Here is a 21862-nt window from a genome sequence, read left to right as displayed (position 1 = left end):
ATGTACTGTTCCTACTCACAGCAGTAAAATGACACTATCCATCTAGCTCTCTGAAATGTACTGTTCCTACTCACAGCAGTAAAATGACACTATCCATCTAGCTCTCTGAAACATACTGTTCCTACTCACAGCAGTAAAAGCTCTGGAAATCATTTGGGGCTAAACAGTGTATCCTGATATGTCCTTGGCTTTTTAAATGTTGATTAAATTTAATATGAACAAATCAAAGCTTATCAAACGAGTGCCGGTAAATAATGATTTCCCGGTTATGCCTGTTTTGACTACACTTGATAAGCCCATTCTGTTCAGCAATATTCACCCTTGAATAAACATATTGTGAATTTGGCTAAAAACACAATTATGTCTTGAGAGTGTAACTCTTCCTTTTGTTGGCATAGCACAAACCAGGCTCCCAGACATAAAAGCCAGTGACAGTGCATGGACTGCTATAGTCTAACCGTCTGGGTCAATCGTGAGCTCAGACTGTACACATGGCAACACGGGACAGGTTTGGTGCCACTGAGAAGTTTAGCCTGTACAGTTTTCCTTTGCATAGTGATTATATCTGTAAGTCAGTGCATTTGCATATCAATACGGCAAACAAAGTTAACAAATGTAAAATGTGCTATTGTGCTATTTGGACTGGAGTGTATTTGTAAAGGTGCGTTTGTGGTGAAATACCTTCTAGATGTGAATCAGAGATAGAGAAAGCAAGAAGAGCTTTCTACACCATCAAAAGAAAAATCATCATTGACATCCCAATTAGGACCTGTCTCAAAATTCTAATTCAGTAATATGCCTGATTATGCTATACGGTAGTGAAGTGTGGGGTCCCCTAGCCAATCAAGATTTCTCAAAATGGGAAAACACAAACTGCAAGTCCTTGTGTTATGTTTGTTTGTATTAATGTTATTTTATTTTATTAATTCTTGATGCTTTGGCAATATTGTTCATGAGACATTCATTAAAATAAAATAAAGCGAATTTGAATTTGAATCACATGGCAAATAACAGGTTGTCTACAGGTCCTGGGAAAAGTCTTAAAATGTGTTGTATTACAGTATCGAAACTCTTGAATACTGAGGTCTTAAAAATGTTGCGGCTTCTTCTTGATGTGCTGAAATCGCCCAGCACACAGACCTAGATATTCTCAGAGTTGTCATCTTCAGTGGAACTGGCACTGAAAAGTAACCTGACATCACCAGACCAATTCAATGCATCTGCCAGAGCAAATAAAACATGAGCTTGCAGATTCGCCAGGCTCCCAGGCTAACTGAAAATATCTTTAGAAGTCTTAAATTAAACTTGGTGACACCTGAACACACTGAATAAAGGCAATTGTGGCTCTGACATGAAAGACTTCCATGGAGCGTCTGGCTATAGAGGTAAAAGCACTCGCCTAACGCGCGAGCCACGCATTCAATTCGCTTCTGGCTTGGTCAGACGTTCCTACAGACACAATTGGCCGTGTCTGCGGGTGGGAAGCCGGTGGGGTATGAGTCCTGGTTGCTGCACTAGTGCCTCCTGTGTGGGCAGGGCAACTGAGGGGATCCTCCCATACGCTACGTCCTGCCAGTGAAACTCCTCTGTGTCAGGGGAAAAGAAGCGGCTGGCGACTGCACATGTATCAGAGGAAGTCTACGGCTCTCCCCAGATTGGCAGAGGGGGTGGAGCATTGACCGGGACATCAGGGGGAATTGGCCAAGTACTAACTTCCTCTTGTCTCAATCAGGTAACAGAGCTAGCTTGTTGTGAATGTGCAGTAGCTAACGTCCACCTCCTCTCTCCACTCCAGAGGCAGTTGGAGGCCCACCAGGAGGAGGGCATGGTGGTGTCCCACATGGTGGTGGCTGGGGTGGGCACCTGGATCGCCTTCAGCTCGGGCTCCACGCTGCGTCTCTTCCACACCGAGACCCTGGAGCACCTGCAGGACATTAACATCGCCACGCCTGTCCACAATATCCTGGCTGGTAAGACTGGGAACCAGTTTTGGTACCATGAATAGTTCAGTGCCTCAGACAGTTTATGTCATTTCTGGGCTGGCAAAATGTCGAGCACTGTAAAACGTGCACATGATATTCTATGGTTTATACTTTGAATAGCGGTGCACGATATTGGATTTTCTTGAATCACAAGTCTCTTATTGTGATTCAAGAAAATCCAATGTTGTGCACCGCTATGGAGTAGGCATAATAATGTGTTAATTCCACAACAGGAGAAAAATATTTGGAAAATATCAGCATATCGGTAAGAAAATCCAATATGGTGCATCCGTACTTAAAGCGTGATGGCCCACTGGCAGATGCAGACATACTGTAAATACAATGCTTGTTTTCTAAATGGATACATTCACAGCAAAATAAGAAAACTACTAATAGGTGATGTCAAACATGCCACTAATTAAGCATAATTTTATCCACCATCATATTGGTAGAAATGTTCATTTCGGGCCGATGCCGATATTTCATTTTAAAGCCTTTATCGGCCGATACCAATGACGTGCCGATATCGTTGTGCATCCCTAGCTTTGAGTTCCTAATTCCTAAACCTAGACACACATCAGGTGTTCAGAGGTGGTCCTCACCTTGTGTAGGTCCATGGTCAGTGTCCACCCTTATGTTTATTCCTTCATGTATGGTGATGCTGAGGTCTCGCCACCTTAATCCACCTACCAAAACCCCGCCTCTCTGTGCTCACTCAGTAACGTGATCTCTCTCCCTGCCCTGGACTGTCACTCAGTAATGTGATCTCTCTCCCTGCCCTGGACTGTCACTCAGTAACATGATATCTCTCTCCCTGCCCTGGACTGTCACTCAGTAACATGATCTCTCTCCCTGCCCTGGACTGTCACTCAGTAACATGATCTCTCTCTCCCTGCCCTGGACTGTCACTCAGTAACATGATATCTCTCTCCCTGCCCTGGACTGTCACTCAGTAACATGATATCTCTCTCCCTGCCCTGGACTGTCACTCAGTAACATGATATCTCTCCCTGCCCTGGACTGTCACTCAGTAACATGATATCTCTCTCCCTGCCCTGGACTGTCACTCAGTAACATGATCTCTCTCCCTGCCCTGGACTGTCACTCAGTAACATGATCTCTCTCCCTGCCCTGGACTGTCACTCAGTAACATGATATCTCTCTCCCTGCCCTGGACTGTCACTCAGTAACATGATCTCTCTCCCTGCCCTGGACTGTCCAGTAACGTGATCCTTATGTCTGACTGAGCCTGAAACCTTTTAGGGAGCTGACTGTTTGACAGAGAACAGCAAAGCAGGTGTTCTCTTTTTTGATATTCAATCTTCTGATCATTCTGATCATCTAGTCAAATATACTTATTCAAATGCAGATTCCTCCCCCCCTTTTGTTGGGCTGTGATGCAGCTCATGACCTCATGCTTTCAAAGGCCTGTCGATCTCTGTCTGTCTGTAATTAGATGACATCAGTGTAGGTGCGCTCTTGTTATGGCAGGTTTGTCATGCTGTCATCCGCTTTCAAAGGCTTCTTAGTCTAAACAAAGACCCGGGAACCTCTCATCTTGTCTCTGTTCAGAGTGTTGCGTACTTTGATTTGCCATGGAATAAAAACGTCTGACCTCACCAAGTCACCATGCTCGATGGGAACGTACTGCCTTCAAGGAAAAATGCGCCCTAAAACACTTGAGCACTGTATAAAAACAGCTGGATGTACCTTGCATTCTGGCGTCCCTGTTGTTGTTTGAAGGGGTGTTTTCTTATTCCCCTGGATACGGCATCACAAGACATGGAGATATTTCCAGCACAGCTACAATGGAGAGATTAAGGCCTAATAGCAGAAAATGTATCAACTACCCACTGTAAATCATCAAGGGTAGATGTCAGGCATTCGTCAGGTTCTTCCTCAGAAACAAAGGGCGAGGGGTTCTTCATTCAACAGTCATACAGGGAGAAATCCATCGTAGAAGAGACAGATATCAATTTCTCCGCTCAATAGACCAGAATGCAATGCAGCCACAAGACATGTGTTTTGAGTGAGAGGCACAACTCTCAGGTTTTTGTGACTGGAATGTGCACACGGTCTCTTGCTGGTACTATGCTTTCGCTATCACTGTTGCTGTTGCTCTCTCCCCCTACACATACTGAGCAACACGGTCAGGCAGTTCCCATCTCCCTCTACACATACTGAGCAACACGGTCAGGCAGTTCCCCGAGGCTTAGTAGATGAGGCATGTTGAAGGAAAATTAGGTTCACCAAAAGATTACAAAAAATATACTTCATCACAAAATAACTCGAACGCAATAACATCAGAGATTGATGATATATAAGAGTGTAACAGTAAATCACCTAATTGTACTGAGTTGAGTCATTCTGGTGTTAGCTGCTTTTAAGAGCCATTCCTTCTTACATCATCCCACCATATAATGTTGATGGATCGTGCCCCTTTAAACTCTGATGGTGCAAACCATTGCAGCTGTATGCTCGTAATCACCAGGTGCAATGTCAGAGAGGCAAAACAAATGAGCCATAGATCAGAGTTAGTTTGAGTCCAGACTGAGTCAGACTAGTTTTAATGTGGAGTCACACTAGTTTTAATGTGGGGTCACACTAGTTTTAATGTGGATAGAAAATGTTAATGTAGTGGTGAAAGCACTCGCCTACCACCGCGGAGACCCGGCTTCAATTCCCGGCAGCGGTATTTCCGGCTTGGTTCCTACAGACACAATTGGCTGTGTACTAGCACTAGTGCTTCCTCTGGTCAGTTGGGGCGCCTGTTTGGGGGGGAAGTGGAACTGGGGGGAATAGCGTGATCCACCCACATACTATGTCCTGACTCCTGCTGGTGAAACTCCTTGCTGTCAGGTGAAAAGAAGCGGCTGGTGACTGCACATGTATCGGAGGAGGCATGTGCTAGTCTACAACTCTCCCCAGATCAGCAGAGGGGGTGGAGCAATGACCGGGACAGGGAATTGGCCAAGTATAATGGGGGGAATACGAAAAACACTTGATAATAAAAATAAATAAAAATCGTAGAAGCTCTGAAGAAGACGGATAGTTCTAGATTCACTATGAGCAGTGTTTACTTCAGTCCTGGAACCTACATTTACCATCTACACTGTAATGTCCTTTGGACCCAGAATTTGAACTTGTATCATGTAAAGAGAGTACGCTATCCAAAATCATATAATGCCATGAGTGAATTGTGTCAAGACCGCCTTGAAGTGTGTTGCCTTCCACATTGATTAGTTTTGTTGCTATGGCAATTGTGATTACAGTCACTTTAGATGATGTCGTTTATAGGGCTCAACAGTGACTGCCCACTTTTTCTCACAGGGGGGGGGTCGAATTTGAAAATTCAATCCCCCCCCCCCCTTCTTTACTTTTGTTTTTGCTCCAATTGAAATGTTTTATGGTCACTCATGATTCAGTAGGTTGCTTGTTGGCTTGGTTCCAGCCTTGAAACTCGTTATATAAGGATTTTTCAAAATGTCTGTGGAGAAAATGAATGGGGAATTCTCTGATGGAACTCTCTGAAGAGGCCTTCCATTCCTCCAGAATGAGTTTTTTGACAACAGTTGTACCCTGTGTCAGAGACTGTTGCCGAAGATGGCGAGTTCTGCAAATCAAGCCTCTTTAACTGTGACAGTCATCCCACGCTGAAGTCATCAGAGAAGCCTGCTGCGCTGGAACTTGTAATCTGCTGTTACATCAGCCCATGACCCAATATATGACCCAATATAATCTGTCTGCCTCTGCTCTGGGCCTGTCTGGTGTTTACTATTGCCACACACACACACACACACACACACACACACACACACACACACACACACACACACACACACACACACACACACACACACACACACACACACACACACACACACACACACACACACACACACACACACACACACACACACACACACACACACACACACACACACACACACACACACACACACACACACACACACACACACACACACACACACACACACACACACACACACACACACACACACACACACACACACACACACACACACACACACACACACACACACACACACACACACACACACACACACACACACACACACACACACACACACACACAGAGACACACACAGAGACACACACAGACACACAGAGCCTGTGAGGATGATTGTAGGTTTATTGGTGTGGGGGGTTTGTTCCTGTTGGCATGGAGTCTGTGTCTGTGTAGTCTGATAGCTGTTTTCATCTTGGACAGCTGTGTTCATCTATGGTTTGGCATGCATTTCCTGAAGCGTTCGATGTCGTCTTAAAGTTTTATACAAATAGCTTGTGACAGTAGACTGATGATATGTAACTGATGTTTTGATCTGAGTTTTAATTTGCGTATGTTTTGTGGTGACTGTGTGGTGACACATCATTAGGTAATTAGGGCAATAACCTAATTAAAAAATCCGACTGTCAGGTCAACCGCACGGGTGTTCTTTACACTCCCTGGAAGTTTCAGCCCGATCGCACGTAGTACGAGTTGGTAAAGAAGGGAAAGAGCGGAACTGAGAGGTTACACAGTGACATATCTGAAAATATGTGAAGAGATGTGAACGTGGCAAGTCAAATTTACTTGAAAGGGATAGAAAAGTAGGAAATATGTTATCCTGATATAAATCACAAAAGGAGGTGATTCCTTTGGATTTCCATAAAGAAAAGGGAGAGTCTGAAGAAGCAGGCAATAGATGGTTAGAGGTTATTGGACCTAAAGTTGAGGCAGAAGAGAAATTTAAATGACGTCGGAATTGATACCAAATTTTAAGAGAGGACAGGACAACTGGGTTTTTTATAGGAGGAACATAAAAGGGCAGAAAGAGACGTAGATTAAGGGCATGATTTGGCCTCAATTGAGCACCAGGGGTTGTTAGCTGAATGGAACCAAAATAATAACTTATGAGAATTAGCTGCACAATAGTAGTATAAAAAGTTTGGCCACCAGCCAATTTGCATTCTTGTAGAGCGGAACTACTAATTCTCTGATGTTTACCAGACCAGATAAAAGTAGAAATCAACTTATTTAAAGACTGAAAAAATTACTTTGGTAGAAACAATGGAATTGATTGGAATAGGTACATAAATGTTGGTAAAATGGTCATTTTGATAGTGTTTATTCTGCTGGTTAAAGTCAGAGGCAAACTGTTCCATCTCTGAAAGTCAGATTTGGTTTGAGACATTAGGGGGGTGAAATTAGCAGATAGAAGTGCAGAAAAAGACCAACAAGTGATGTTTACCCCAAGATATTTGAACCCTGATTGAGAAAGGTGAAAAGGCATGTCCGACTGCTGCAGTTGTAGAGCTGATGAGTCTTATAGTAAGAAATTTACATTTCAGAGCCTGTACTTTTTTACTTTTACTTAAACAAGTTGAATCAGTACTTCTACTTTTACCAGAGTATTTTTTACATGTAAGTAATTGTACTTCTACTTAAGTAAAGAATGTGTGTACTTTTCCCATCTCTGTAAATAAATTATTTATCACAAGGCTGGGCGTAGCTAAGCCCGGCATAGGGCTTAAGTTTTGCCCAACTTTTTTATGAGCAGCTGCTGCAACTGGCCCTTATTGTTGCCAAAAGCCTGGAATAACATTGGGAAAGGCATCAGCGGTATGTGGCTACAACGTGATTTAACTCTTATCTCACCCAGTGTTACTTTACAAGGGGGAAGGGCACATTAATAATCAGGTGACTATCAGATCTCATGTCATTATTTCTAGAGAGATGGTTTAATTGCTAAAATAGTCTGTCTGATAGGATATTGCTGCTTTTTGGAGCAGCTGCCCAGAGAGAATACACTGTTGTGGAAAGAAAGAAGGAACCACAGCATCTCACTGTGCTCTGTATCCATGGCTACTAGTTGTTCACCATGGCAGAATCTCAAACAGCGAGTTATGCATCGTCATGCTTGTGATTGCAAGGCTGAGATTTCATTTGCCATGGACTGTAGTGGATTATACAGTTGAAGCACGGAATTTACAGGAAACGCCACCTGGTTGCAAGTAAAAATCTAAGAGGACTGGTTGCTTTGAGTATCCACATTCACATGACCTTGTGATGGGGGGTCTCTCTCCAGTACCTAGTGTTTCCAGTAACAAGTGGAAGGCCTCTTTTTTCAGTCAGATGTAAACGATAACGCTAGCCTGCTTTGGGACCTCAGTGCCTATATTAACTAATAGGATCCATGCAACCACAGAGGAAGCTGGTTCTGGGAGAGACCACCACACATGAAAGCCTTCATCCTCCAGGCCTTGCCACTAAGCGCTCACTTCCTCTGATAACAGAATCAGCTCGCTGGCCTCTCGCTCTGCTTGTCCCCTTGTCGAACCATTTTAAGTCAGACCTCCAACCCACCCCTGTCCCCACTGTCACCCTGCCTGGCCGTACGGATGTGACTTTAGGTTTCCACAAGAGATATGTTTAATTAGGGCCATATGATTTCCACAATGCAGAAAAAATGGACGGAACCATGACATTTGGTAATAAAAATGGAATTGACTGTAAAACATGGAATATTGAAGAATTTTCCATAATTTGTCTAAAATTTATAAAAGTAGGCCTAATTATCAAAATCAAATGTAGACCTATTGTAGTAACCTAAATGATTTCATAATTGTAAAATAGGCACAGCGAAATTATTTCGTTTTCGATTGGGGTGTTTTGAGAGGGGGGTCGGTCTTGCGTGGGACCCTTACATCTCCTCACAACTTGGTTTTCACTTTGAAGAGGTTGCCTGAGTCATCAAAAAATATATATATATTGATCCTAAACCCTAAATTAAAATGACGGTAAAATGGAAAAAACTGAATTTGAAAAAAGAAATAAAACAGAATTAGGAAAAAATAAATAAAACTGATTTAATATCCAGCGGTTGCATTCAACCCGCCTGCCTGCCACTCTTCTATCTTCACTTTTCCAGAATGTGCCACAGTAGCGCTTATTGCTGCTGGCTGCTGCTGTGGAGCAGAGTGAGATCCAGAAAAATGTGCTGTTTGTGCAAAAACTAATGGAGTTGCCAGTCAAACTGCCAGGGCACGAGGGACTGCCTGCAACCATCCTGTTAGAGACCAAGACACAAGGGACTGCCTGCAACCAGCCTGTTAGAGACCAAGACACAAGGGACTGCCTGCAACCAGCCTGTTAGAGACCAAGACACGAGGGACTGCCTGCAACCAGCCTGTTAGAGACCAAGACACGAGGGACTGCCTGCAACCAGCCTGTTAGAGACCAAGACACGAGAGACTGCCTGCAACCAGCCTGTTAGAGACCAAGACACAAGAGACTGCCTGCAACCAGCCTGTTAGAGACCAAGACACAAGAGACCGCCTGCAACCAGCCTGTTAGAGACCAAGACACGAGAGACTGCCTGCAACCAGCCTGTTAGAGACCAAGACACGAGGGACTGCCTGCAACCAGCCTGTTAGAGACCAAGACACGAGAGACTGCCTGCAACCAGCCTGTTAGAGACCAAGACACGAGAGACTGCCTGCAACCAGCCTGTTAGAGACCAAGACACGAGAGACTGCCTGCAACCAGCCTGTTAGAGACCAAGACACGAGGGACTGCCTGCAACCAGCCTGTTAGAGACCAAGACACGAGAGACTGCCTGCAACCAGCCTGTTAGAGACCAAGACACGAGGGACTGCCTGCAACCAGCCTGTTAGAGACCAAAGACACGAGAGACTGCCTGCAACCAGCCTGTTAGAGACCAAGACACGAGAGACTGCCTGCAACCAGCCTGTTAGAGACCAAGACACGAGGGACTGCCTGCAACCAGCCTGTTAGAGACCAAAGACACGAGAGACTGCCTGCAACCAGCCTGTTAGAGACCAAGACACGAGAGACTGCCTGCAACCAGCCTGTTAGAGACCAAGACACGAGAGACTGCCTGCAACCAGCCTGTTAGAGACCAAGACACGAGAGACTGCCTGCAACCAGCCTGTTAGAGACCAAGACACGAGGGACTGCCTGCAACCAGCCTGTTAGAGACCAAGACACGAGAGACTGCCTGCAACCAGCCTGTTTTAGAGACCAAGACACGAGAGACTGCCTGCAACCAGCCTGTTAGAGACCAAGACACGAGGGACTGCCTGCAACCAGCCTGTTAGAGACCAAGACACGAGGGACTGCCTGCAACCAGCCTGTTTTAGAGACCAAGACACGAGGGACTGCCTGCAACCAGCCTGTTTTAGAGACCAAGACACGAGAGACTGCCTGCAACCAGCCTGTTTTAGAGACCAAGACACGAGAGACTGCCTGCAACCAGCCTGTTTTAGAGACCAAGACATGAGGGACTGCCTGCAACCAGCCTGTTAGAGACCAAGACACGAGAGACTGCCTGCAACCAGCCTGTTAGAGACCAAGACACGAGAGACTGCCTGCAACCAGCCTGTTAGAGACAAAGACACGAGGGACTGCCTGCAACCAGCCTGTTAGAGACCAAGACACGAGAGACTGCCTGCAACCAGCCTGTTAGAGACCAAGACACGAGAGACTGCCTGCAACCAGCCTGTTAGAGACCAAGACACGAGAGACTGCCTGCAACCAGCCTGTTAGAGACCAAGACACAAGAGACTGCCTGCAACCAGCCTGTTAGAGACCAAGACACGAGAGACTGTCTGCAACCAGCCTGTTTTAGAGACCAAGACATGAGAGACTGCCTGCAACCAGCCTGTTTTAGAGACCAAGACATGAGGGAATGCCTGCAACCAGCCTGTTAGAGACCAAGACACGAGAGACTGCCTGCAACCAGCCTGTTAGAGACCAAGATACGAGGGACTGCCTGCAACCAGCCTGTTAGAGACCAAGACACGAGAGACTGCCTGCAACCAGCCTGTTAGAGACCAAGACACGAGAGACTGCCTGCAACCAGCCTGTTAGAGACCAAGACACGAGAGACTGCCTGCAACCAGCCTGTTAGAGACCAAGACACGAGAGACTGCCTGCAACCAGCCTGTTAGAGACCAAGACACGAGAGACTGCCTGCAACCAGCCTGTTAGAGACCAAGACACGAGAGACTGCCTGCAACCAGCCTGTTAGAGACCAAGATACGCGAGACTGCCTGCAACCAGCCTGTTAGAGACCAAGACACGAGAGACTGCCTGCAACCAGCCTGTTAGAGACCAAGATACGAGAGACTGCCTGCAACCAGCCTGTTAGAGACCAAGATACGAGAGACTGCCTGCAACCAGCCTGTTAGAGACCAAGACACGAGAGACTGCCTGCAACCAGCCTGTTAGAGACCAAGACACGAGAGACTGCCTGCAACCAGCCTGTTAGAGACCAAGACACGAGAGACTGCCTGCAACCAGCCTGTTAGAGACCAAGATACGAGAGACTGCCTGCAACCAGCCTGTTAGAGACCAAGACACGAGAGACTGCCTGCAACCAGCCTGTTAGAGACCAAGATACGAGAGACTGCCTGCAACCAGCCTGTTAGAGACCAAGACACGAGAGACTGCCTGCAACCAGCCTGTTAGAGACCAAGACACGAGGGACTGCCTGCAACCAGCCTGTTAGAGACCAAGATACGAGGGACTGCCTGCAACCAGCCTGTTAGAGACCAAGACACGAGAGACTGCCTGCAACCAGCCTGTTAGAGACCAAGACACGAGAGACTGCCTGACACCAGCCTGTTAGAGACCAAGACACGAGGGACTGAAAGTGATGGCTCATTCTGTACTCATTATACAGTACATTAAATTCTTGTTTACTTAGGCACAAGAGATAAAAGACCAATGTCAGCTCATGACAAAAGCTACAGGAAATAGCATTATTCTGATATTTGATTACCCCATTCAGAGAAGTCCACATTATTATGAAGGGATATTACGTTTCAGATCCTAATGCAATTTTGGCATGTGGACAGAACGTGCGCTCCGGGGCTCTGGGATTGATCTACCGTAGTTAACGATATCAGCACAGAATGAGCAGAGAAGAAAGGAACATGTGGGGCGTTGTCTTGTCTGCAGCTTGAATGCCACCATGAATGGTGCAGTGTTGAATGCAGGAGGTGGCCTAGGTGGGGTTGTCCTTCTCATGTTCAGGCATGTTGGAACGATTCGTGCTAAATCCCAGTCTTTGCAGAAAGGAGGTCCTCACCCAGGCACTTGACACATGGCGATCTTTTAATGGGTTCTAATAGCAGTCATTTGCACCGTAAGTCATAGCTTGTTATTTGTAAAAGAACCTTGTTATGATTATATGTGTGTTATGTTTTAGAGTGACTTGGTGGTACTGGTACTAGTGTTTGGCGGTATTGACATTATACAGTCAAAACACACCGCTGCCTCGCTATATTATTGCCTCCAAACTTATCTGAACTGCTTCATCCTCCAAGTCTGACACCTTTAGAAACAGATGCACCCTTAATGTATCGCTTAATCTATCCACCTATCTGACTGTTCTGTGGTTTTATTGTATCTAACCTTTACTGAACCAATTTAGACAAGACTGTGCTGCATCATCACAAATACAAATGTTTCAGACCAACAACATACAATAATATAATATGTCACAATCAAATTCACATCACATCAAATCTAAATGCAGTTAAAGTTGCATAAAGGACAGAGAGAACAAATTAATATATTCTTTAGAAGCACTCCAGAAGGCAGTCCAGCATCAAACCAGGCTGTACTGTGGTGATGATCCCAGAGCATGGTGGCTGGCTGCTGTGCGGCTAGTCTGCCTTTGTCTGATCTCTGTGACCTAAATAGGCAGCCATGCATGGTCTGATGGGAGACAAACACAGGGGGGGTCAGTAAATAACACCTCCCACCCCTCTTTGTTTGTAGGCTACTGTTGCCCACCTTGCAACATGGATCACACACTAATGCTGAGCTAATCCTGAAGGAATCTCCACTATGCCAACCAAGGGATTGAGTAGATGGCACCGGATAAGATATATCTACACTTTAATCTGCGATAGCTCCAGCTGTAACATCTTTTATTTACACCCTTCCATTGAAAAACATGACTACGGTACTCACATTGTGCTGATAGGAGTTCTTTCTGGACTGATTGACTGGCTCATACAGTGTATCAGTGTAATGCTCCTCCCTCCTGCTGTTGGTTGTCAAGAGTAAGTGCAGATCAAAGTGGTGTTCTGGTGTGGGCTCAGGTCCAGAGCCGGTCCGTGTTGACGTTCACTCAGGGTTTATTTTAGTTCACCCTCTGGGTGGGGAACTCCAAATATTATGAAAGGAGGAAGTTGAGCAAGGCCCCCAACCAGCAGTCTGTGTGTCTCAGCTAACTCTGGGCCCTCATTAGAAGCACATGTGGACGAGGCTCAGGTCTTCTGCTTTGGTTTACGGTGGGAAGTGATTTCCAGCTTGCCTACCTGCCTGCCTGGCTGGCTGACCGGCTGGTTTCTTGGAAGTAGTGTGGCGTGTGTGTGCCCCATCATGCAAGGGCTCACCTACAATGAAGGTTCTCAGGCATATCAGTCATTTCTCTTAAAGCCATTGAGAATTACTTTGAGGGAGGAAACTCAAGTCAAGCTGTTGAAGCAGCAATGACTCATGACAATCTTGCCTCCCACACAGCACAACTGAAAGGGGTGTTATTGCAAAACTCTGGGTACGTATTATCGAAAATGAGGCCTTTTTTTTAAAAGATCGTTAATTAGCATTCTTTGCAGAGTTTCTTCCCATGATCAGGCATTAGCCTGTGTGGCAACAGGCTGAGAAGATGAGTGCCAAATTCCATGCAAGTCACCTAAACGCAGACTGTCGGTGAGCCTGGATTTATCTAAACACAGACTGTCGGTGAGCCTGGATTTATCTAAACGCAGACTGTCGGTGAGCCTGGATTTATCTAAACGCAGACTGTCGGTGAGCCTGGATTTATCTAAACGCAGACTGTCGGTGAGCCTGGATTTATCTAAGCGCAGACTGTCGGTGAGCCTGGATTTATTGCCACCCATGTTGAAAGGTGCTGTTAGCTGAACAATCGGGGCATTTACGGTCCAAAGTGGCATCTGATGGTGCAGTGATCTTTCTGAGCAGGAGGGAAGCAGCTTGTCCTGCCCGAGCTGCCCCAGGCTTTCTGAATAGAGGCAGAGCCGCCTGCTTAATTACTGCATTACGCTTCACTCATTCTATTACATAACACTGTTGTGTTTGTTTGTTTGACTCAGAGCATAATGGTGCCTTTTTATGAGTTGAAAGAGACTTTTGAAAAGAATTGCTCTTATCGCGGCTCCTCTTTAGGTTGCCCCAGAGACTAATAGCCATTAAACGTTATCGTTGCGGTAATGCTGCCTCTCACTAAACAGATGCACCTCCCTCCCTCCTACCACACTGTACTCAAGCCTGCTGAAGTGGCCCATTAACTTTGCACTGGACATAAGTGTACTTGATCACAGTGTGTCACTCTGTGTGAGGTCCAACTGTGCACGTCTGACCATGGAAATCACTCCGGGTGGGAGTCCTCGTTTGCCAAGAAACATTTGTTAGCTATTTCCCTCAGTGTTTGGACAAAGTAACAGTGGATTCACAAAATGCTACTCTTGAGAAGGAGTTTTAATGTGTGGTTTTGTTTCTTCACAGGGAACCAGAGAGTGTCGGTGACCAGTTTGCTGGTTTGCCATGGTCTGCTCCTGGTAGGGACCAACCTGGGGGTGACCGTGGCCCTCTCTGTGCCCAGACTGCAGGGCATCCCCAAGGTCACAGGTAACACGGAAACACAGCCAGCTATCAAATATCCAAATGTGTTGGTTACATACTGCAGGCCTGTTCAATGCCTTTGATTTGAACAGGGTCTGTCACAGGGAGCACACTTGTTCAGTCAGTTGACTTTTATAGTCATGAAGGTTGTGGTGCTGCATTCCTCAGTTCAGTGCACAAGACGTTCAAGACGGCTTAATTTGCGACAGTAATTATACATACCTGCAGGAGGCCCAGGCTCAAAGCTCTTATTCTAAGATTGCCCTTTTCCGTTTACATTTAAACTCAATAGGTATAACACAATGAAAAATGCATTTCTAGCAATAACAAATGATTGCATGGCTATGTAGTCAGTACTATGCTACAAAACTATTGAAAAAAAAATATTTAAGGTTTTATGTAAGATCAACTCTATTCTATCTATGTGGAATTGAAAGTTGAGATAGAAAGAGATAGAAAGAAAGTTGTTCCTTTGAGATCCTTTGCCATAAGCAAACTACTTTAAATACAAACTACATTCAATACTCAGATACATACTGTACTTCTGGTACACAATGTCCCACATCCACAAATACACAACAAACTGTGTACTATCCAGGACGATGAATATTTAGTGACGTTACTGTATCCGTTGGTAGGTCGGGGTATGGTGTCCTTCCATGCTCACAACGGAGCCGTCAAGTTCCTCACCATGGCTGCTGCCGTGTGCAACCGGCCCTCAGGCCTCCCGTGCGCCAGCGCCCCCGTCCCCAGCCCGTCCCAGCCAGCGGAGGCAGAGGCCGGGGAGAAGCCCCCCACTCAGGACGCCGCTTCGCCCACCCCCCCACAGGCCCGAGGCGTGTGGCTGGGGGAAGCGGGCTGCACCACCATGGCTCTCCAGGACTCGATGTCCTCCTCGTCCTGCGGCTCCCTGGCTCCGTCGCAGGGCTCTCTGGAGCACGGGCCGGAGGACGGGGCCCTGTACGACCTGCTGCACGACCCCGCCCACCACCAGAGGGGCCGCCGCGCCGGCCGGCTGGACGTCAGCTCCCTGCTGGTGGTGTCCGGAGGCCTGGGCCACCGCAGGGTCAACCGGAAGACCAAGCAGTCCAGACATGAGGACACCACCTCCACCATCATGGTCTGGCAGATCCCTCTGCTCAACATGTGACTCCTACAGACACCAACACTACCACAGTAAGGTCGAGTTCTATCAATCACCAATAGATTGAGAGACAAAAGTGTATCGTATAAGCCGTATATGTAAGGGATCATACAGCAAGCTGGTCATTATTGGAAAATAACTGCTATTTTCCAATAATGACCAGCTCGCTGTATATTATCCTGTTTATTACATAGCCGCTTACTAAATCAATCAATTATTTGACACAAAATATATAGGAAATATCAATTTCCCAATAACCCTTGCAGGCAGGGCTTTGCAGTTATCTTGACACACCTGGAAACAATTAAGACGCATTTGCTAACCAGTGTTAGCTTGGACATGCCACTACATGTAACACACTAGCTGGGTAGAAACAACATAATGTTACCTGGATTAGTCTGAGCTGTTTCTAACGAAGAAAGCAATATATCCAAGGGAGAGGTGTTTGGTAGGAGGCCACCTTGCCATTTTAACAGACTGAAACTGACTGTGTGGGTTGATATCACTGAGGTGGCCTCTGCATGGCACTGGTCTGATATACCTAGCAATGCTGTGATTAACCAATCAGAATCAAGCATTCAACAACGCCGTATAATACCATTTATACAACAGTTAGTTCCGTCCAAGCAATTTGATTGGACAAGAAGCATTCTGGCCGTGATGATATTTCAACCCGTTCTCACTCCGAGCGTGTAGCATATTGACGCTTTGTCCCGTCCCATGTGCGTCACTCGTTACTAACATGGTACCCTTGAGCGACACATGAAACGACTTGGGCTTTCCGACTAAACTCAATGCAAACCCATGGAAGTCATCTTTGACGCTTATGGCAACTGCTCCCCTATTAGCCTAACTGCTCCCCCATTAGTCAACTGCTCCCCCATTAGGGTCTGGAGGAGCTAACCTCTCCCAGACCCTAACCCTAAACCTAACCTCTCCCACCCCCCATGCCTAAACCTAACCTCCCCCAGACCCTAACCTCTCCCACCCCCCATGCCTAAACCTAACCTCCCCCAGACCCTAACCCTAAACCTAACTTCTCCCACCCCCCACGCCTAAACCTAACCTCCCTCCAGACCTTAATGGGGGAGCAGTTGACTAATGGGGGAGCAGTTAGGCTAATGGGGGAGCAGTTGCCATAAGCGTCAAAGATGACTTCCATGGGTTTGCATTGAGTTTAGTCGGAAAGCCCAAGTCGTTTCATGGGTCGCTCAAGGGTACCATGTTAGTAACAAGTGACGCACAAGGGACGGGACAAAGCGTCAATATGCTACGTGCTCGGAGTGAGAACGTGTTGGATATTTAGTATAACATGACGGGATGCATCACTGTATGTACAGTACTAGTCAAACGTTTGGATACACTTTCTCATAAGTGAATAGAGAGCCAAAGTGAACGTCACTTCCTGCTTCAGCACTGTACCAGATATTTTCATCTACCATTTATTTTCCCATAGACATTCATAAAATGCTTATAAACATAGTTTTACTTGGTCAAACCAAACGGTTCAGCTATATTTAGAATCGGGAGAGACCATAGAACATTTCACTTGGACCAAAACTTTAAAAAAAAACACGAGAAAATATTTGCTTTAAATCTGGAATCTTTTGACGTTTTGGTCCGAGTGAAATGTTATGTCGTCTCTCTAGTTTCTAAATATATATGAACTGTTTGGTTTGAACAAGTAAAACTATTTTTTAAGCATTTTACGAAATGTCTATGGGAAAATAAATAGCAGATGAAAATCTCTGGTACAGTACTGAAGCAGGAAGTGATGTTCACTTTGGCTCTCTATAGGAAAGTGTGGTCAAACTTTTGACTGGTACCGTATATCACTCTGCTATAATGTAATGTTGATTCGGTTGCGTTCACAGTGTTTTTCTGTGCGCAGTAGTGACAGCGATATGGATACATTTGACCTTAATTATGAATGGTAATGTGGAATCATCTGTGCTAACCTAAAAGCAGCTAGCATAGTTAGCTTGCAGTCAGAAAATAGTTTAACCTGTTCCTCGGCAACGTAGTAGTGGAATCCTGAGGGAAATGTTTTTGTTGACGGAGACAAATAACAGACAAAAATCAAATTAACTTTTAAAAATACTATTATTACTTGATGAATAGCTTTTGCTATTATTACTTGATGAATAGCTTTTACAACTGTTGTATTGTCTTCTTCGGCACTCGGCCTCCGGGCTAGTCGTGCCTACGACCAAATCACAGCCGTGACGATATCCAGTAGAACATCACTCCCTCTCGTGTGATATTGCACCAGATATTACCTGTATATAATATATAATATATAATATATTATAAAACGGCTCTCTCAAATCAAGCAATCTGATTGGTTCACAGCCATTGTATAAATCCAAAGTCACCATCATGGGTGTATACGTTCCTCCACAAGCGAACGTGACTGTCGCACTGAAAGAGCTGCAACGCGCCATCAGTGCACAGGAGACAAAACAACCCGAAATGGCCCTGGTGGTGACTGGGGATTTTAACAGGGCAAACCTGAGAGGCAGAATGCACACATTGTACCAGCACATTCACTTCCCCACGCGAGGCAGTAACACACTGGACAAATGTTACTCAAACATCCGACATGGCTACAAAGCCGTCCCTCGCCCCCCTTTCGGCAAATCGGACCACGCCTCCATCCTACTTGTACCCAGGTACAAACAAAAACTAAAAAGACAACCCCCAGCATTCCGAACCGCCCACTGCTGGTCAGACCAATCAGACGACATCCTGAGGGACTGCTTTGACCAAGTGGTGTGGGAGGAGTTCAAAGCTGCAGGAGACCTGGGCGAGTATGCAGATACGGTGTCATGCTTCATAAAGAAGTGCACCGACGACATAGTCCCCACAAAAAAAGTCAAAATAATGCCGAACCAAAAGCCTTGGGTCAACAGCGACGTCAGGGCTGCCCTTCACGCCAGGACCACCGCCTTCAGCTCTGGCACAACTGACCAATACAAGCAGGCACAATATGCCCTCCGGACCGCTATAAAAATAGCACGTAGAGATTATGGAAGGCAGCTGGAGTCAAAACTGGACACTAACAACCCCAGACACCTGTGGAGAGGGCTCCATGCTGCCACAGACTTCAAAGAGGTGAAACGACAGAACCCCAGCACGTCACCCACCCTACCGGACGAACTCAACGCGTTCTACGCTAGGTTCGACCCCTCTGCCAGAGCGCCTCCCCTCCTCCCCCCCCCCTCTCCCACCCCTCTCCCCCTCTCCTCCCCCCCATCACCCCCCCCTCCCTCCTCCCCCCCACCACCCCTCCCCTCCCCACCCCCCCTCCTCTCCTCCCCCCCCACCTCTCCCCCCCCATCACCTCTCCCCCTCGCCGCCCCCCCACCACCCCTCCTCCTCTCCCCCCCCCAATCACCTCCCCTCCCCCCTTCCTCCCCCCCACCCCCCTTCCTCCCCCCCACCCCCCGATCACCTCCCCTCCCCCCTTCCTCCCCCCCACCCCTCAGCACCCGCACCCCCCCCCATTCCCACCTAACCACCAACCCCACCCACCCTCCACCCCCCACAGACCGCCCCCTCACCATCACTGAGGATGAAGTGTGCCGGTCGTTCCTGCGTATCAACCCACGCAAGGCGGCCGGCCCGGACGGCATCCCTGGGCGGGTCCTCAAGGCCTGCGCCCACCAGCTGGCAGCCGTGTACACAGACATCTTCAACCAGTCCCTCTCCCTCCGACGAGTTCCCTCCTGCTTCAAGGCAGCAACAATCATCCCCATTCCCAAACAGAAAAAAGTGACCAGCCTCAATGACTGGCGCCCTATAGCCCTCACACCAATAGCCAGCAAGTGCCTTGAAAAGCTGGTCATATCAAAGATCCGTCCCACACTCCCCCCGGACCACGACCCGCTGCAGTTTGCATACCGCCCCAACAGGAGCACAGCGGATGCAGTGGCACACGTGCTCCACACCGCCCTGTCCCACCTGGAGGGGAAGGACACCTATGTGAGAATGCTGTTCGTGGACTACAGCTCAGCATTCAACACCATAGTACCCTCCAGGCTGGTGAGCAAACTCAGGGACCTGGGACTAAACACAGCGATGTGCGACTGGATCCTGGACTTCCTGACAGACCGCCGCCAGGTGGTGAGGGTGGGCAACCTCACCTCCTCCCCGCTGACCATCAGCATAGGAGCACCCCAGGGGTGCGTCTCCAGCCCCTTCTGGTACGACCTCTACACCCACGACTGCGTGGCGACTCAAACTTCAAACACCATCGTGAAGTTTGCAGACGACACAGCAGTCGTGGGGCTGATCTCGGGGGGCGACGAGACGGCCTACAGAGAGGAGGTGAGGGTCCTGGAACAATGGTGCCAGAACAACCACCTCTCTCTGAACGTCTCCAAGACCAAGGAGATCATTGTGGACTACAGGAGAGGGGGGGGCACACACCCCCCAATCACCATCAACGGCACAGTGGTGGAAAGGGTGGACAGCTTCAAGTACCTGGGAGTCAACATCCACCAGGACCTGACCTGGGCCGGCCACACCGCCACTGTTGTCAAAAAGGCCCAACAGCGAATACACGGACTCAGGCGCCTGAAGAAGTTTGGGCTAAGGAAAGAAATCCTCAGGGACTTCTACAGAGGCACCATTGAAAGCCTGCTGACTGGCTGCTTCACCGCCTGGTACGGGAACTGTACCACCATGGACCGCAGGGCGCTACGGAGGGTGAGGCGCGCGGCCCAGCACGTAACAGGAGACGAGTTGCCAGAACTGCACGAACTGTATAACCAGCGGTGCCTCAGGAGGTCCCTGAAGATCATCAAAGACACAAACCATCCCCACAACAGCCTGTTCTCCCGGCTACCCTCAGGGAGGAGATACAGGGTTCCAAAAACACGCACAAATCGCTTGAGGAACAGTTTCTTCCCGCAGGCCACGAGACTCCTAAATATGCACAAATAGTGCAGTAGTCGTACCGCAGTACCGTACTGCAGCTGCTACTATTACGGATGCCTAACGTTTAATTGTAAATTTAAGTGTATGTTTAATAAGGTGCCTAACGTTTAATTGTAAATTTAAGTGTATGTTTAATAAGGTACATGCTATTTGCACATGTATGTATAAAACGTCGAATTTGGAATGTCTGAACACGTCTAACGTATGCACATGACATGTGCACCTATGTGCAATGAATATGCCACTGTCGTATAAGCCACCGACTTGTCTTATTGCTTATAAGATGCCTATTTCTTATTGCCTTATTGCTGTCTTATTGCTTATTGATGCCTATTTCTTATTGCCTATAACTTATTGCTGTTGCCTATTTGTACTATGTCGTAAACGGAGTCCACTGCACAAGAATTTCACACGTGGTACTTGTACCATGGAGTGACAATAAAAATCTTGAATCTTGAATCTTGAATCTTGAATCCAATAACCCACTCCAATAACCCATGGCCATGGGTTATTGGTTGCCATGGCAACTCTCTTACTAAAAGCCTTTGGTTACCTCAAAAAAAACAAATGGCGGAGACAGCTGTCAGATCCTTGTGAATCGATCTTCGCTTATAACTTTACTAATACTTCGCAGAAAATTATGTTTTGTACAAGAATAGATGCGGGCTAATGTCTTCTTTGCAAAAAAAAGGCTGTTAACCCCGCATTTAACCCCGTAACGTTAGTTGGTGTCGGGCTTTGCAGAAAGCACTCAGCTTCTCAGCAAGCGCTGAGAATGCAGCGCTGCGCTCGAGCGGCCTGTTGGGGTTTCCAGAAAGCTCTCAGCTTCTCAGCAAGCGCCAGGATTGGCCAATGTCAACTTCAGTCTCCAGAACGATCCAATCAAATCACCCGCACGTCTATCTTCTTGCTAGAGGTCCCGCCTTACAGTAGTGTTTCAACTGACTCTATCAGAATACCATGCCAGTCGGACTTATAGTATTATTATTATATTTATATAATCATACTTGGAAACCGTTTTATAAAAGCAATATAGCACTCGAGCAGCGTGTGTTGTGGCATATATCCCGCTGATCAGTTGTTATCCCACGA

The 21862-nt window shown here is 47.0% G+C and overlaps 1 protein-coding gene across 1 annotated transcript in view; it reads left to right on the top strand.

The window, feature by feature from the left end:
* Positions 1 to 21862, top strand: part of arhgef10 (Rho guanine nucleotide exchange factor (GEF) 10) — a 119363-nt gene that overhangs the window by 96342 nt on the left and 1159 nt on the right. Inside the window, exons 27-29 of the mRNA XM_083633843.1 lie at positions 1796 to 1970; positions 14569 to 14691; positions 15324 to 15861. Coding sequence (XP_083489969.1) covers positions 1796 to 1970; positions 14569 to 14691; positions 15324 to 15835 — 810 coding nt within the window. The 3' untranslated portion in view covers positions 15836 to 15861. The remainder of the gene's footprint in view (positions 1 to 1795; positions 1971 to 14568; positions 14692 to 15323; positions 15862 to 21862) is intronic.

This window comes from Poromitra crassiceps (assembly GCF_964638095.1).
Source record: "Poromitra crassiceps genome assembly, chromosome: 3".
Taxonomy (NCBI): Eukaryota; Metazoa; Chordata; class Actinopteri; order Beryciformes; family Melamphaidae; genus Poromitra; species Poromitra crassiceps.
This window is presented reverse-complemented; position numbering and strand designations above follow the sequence as displayed.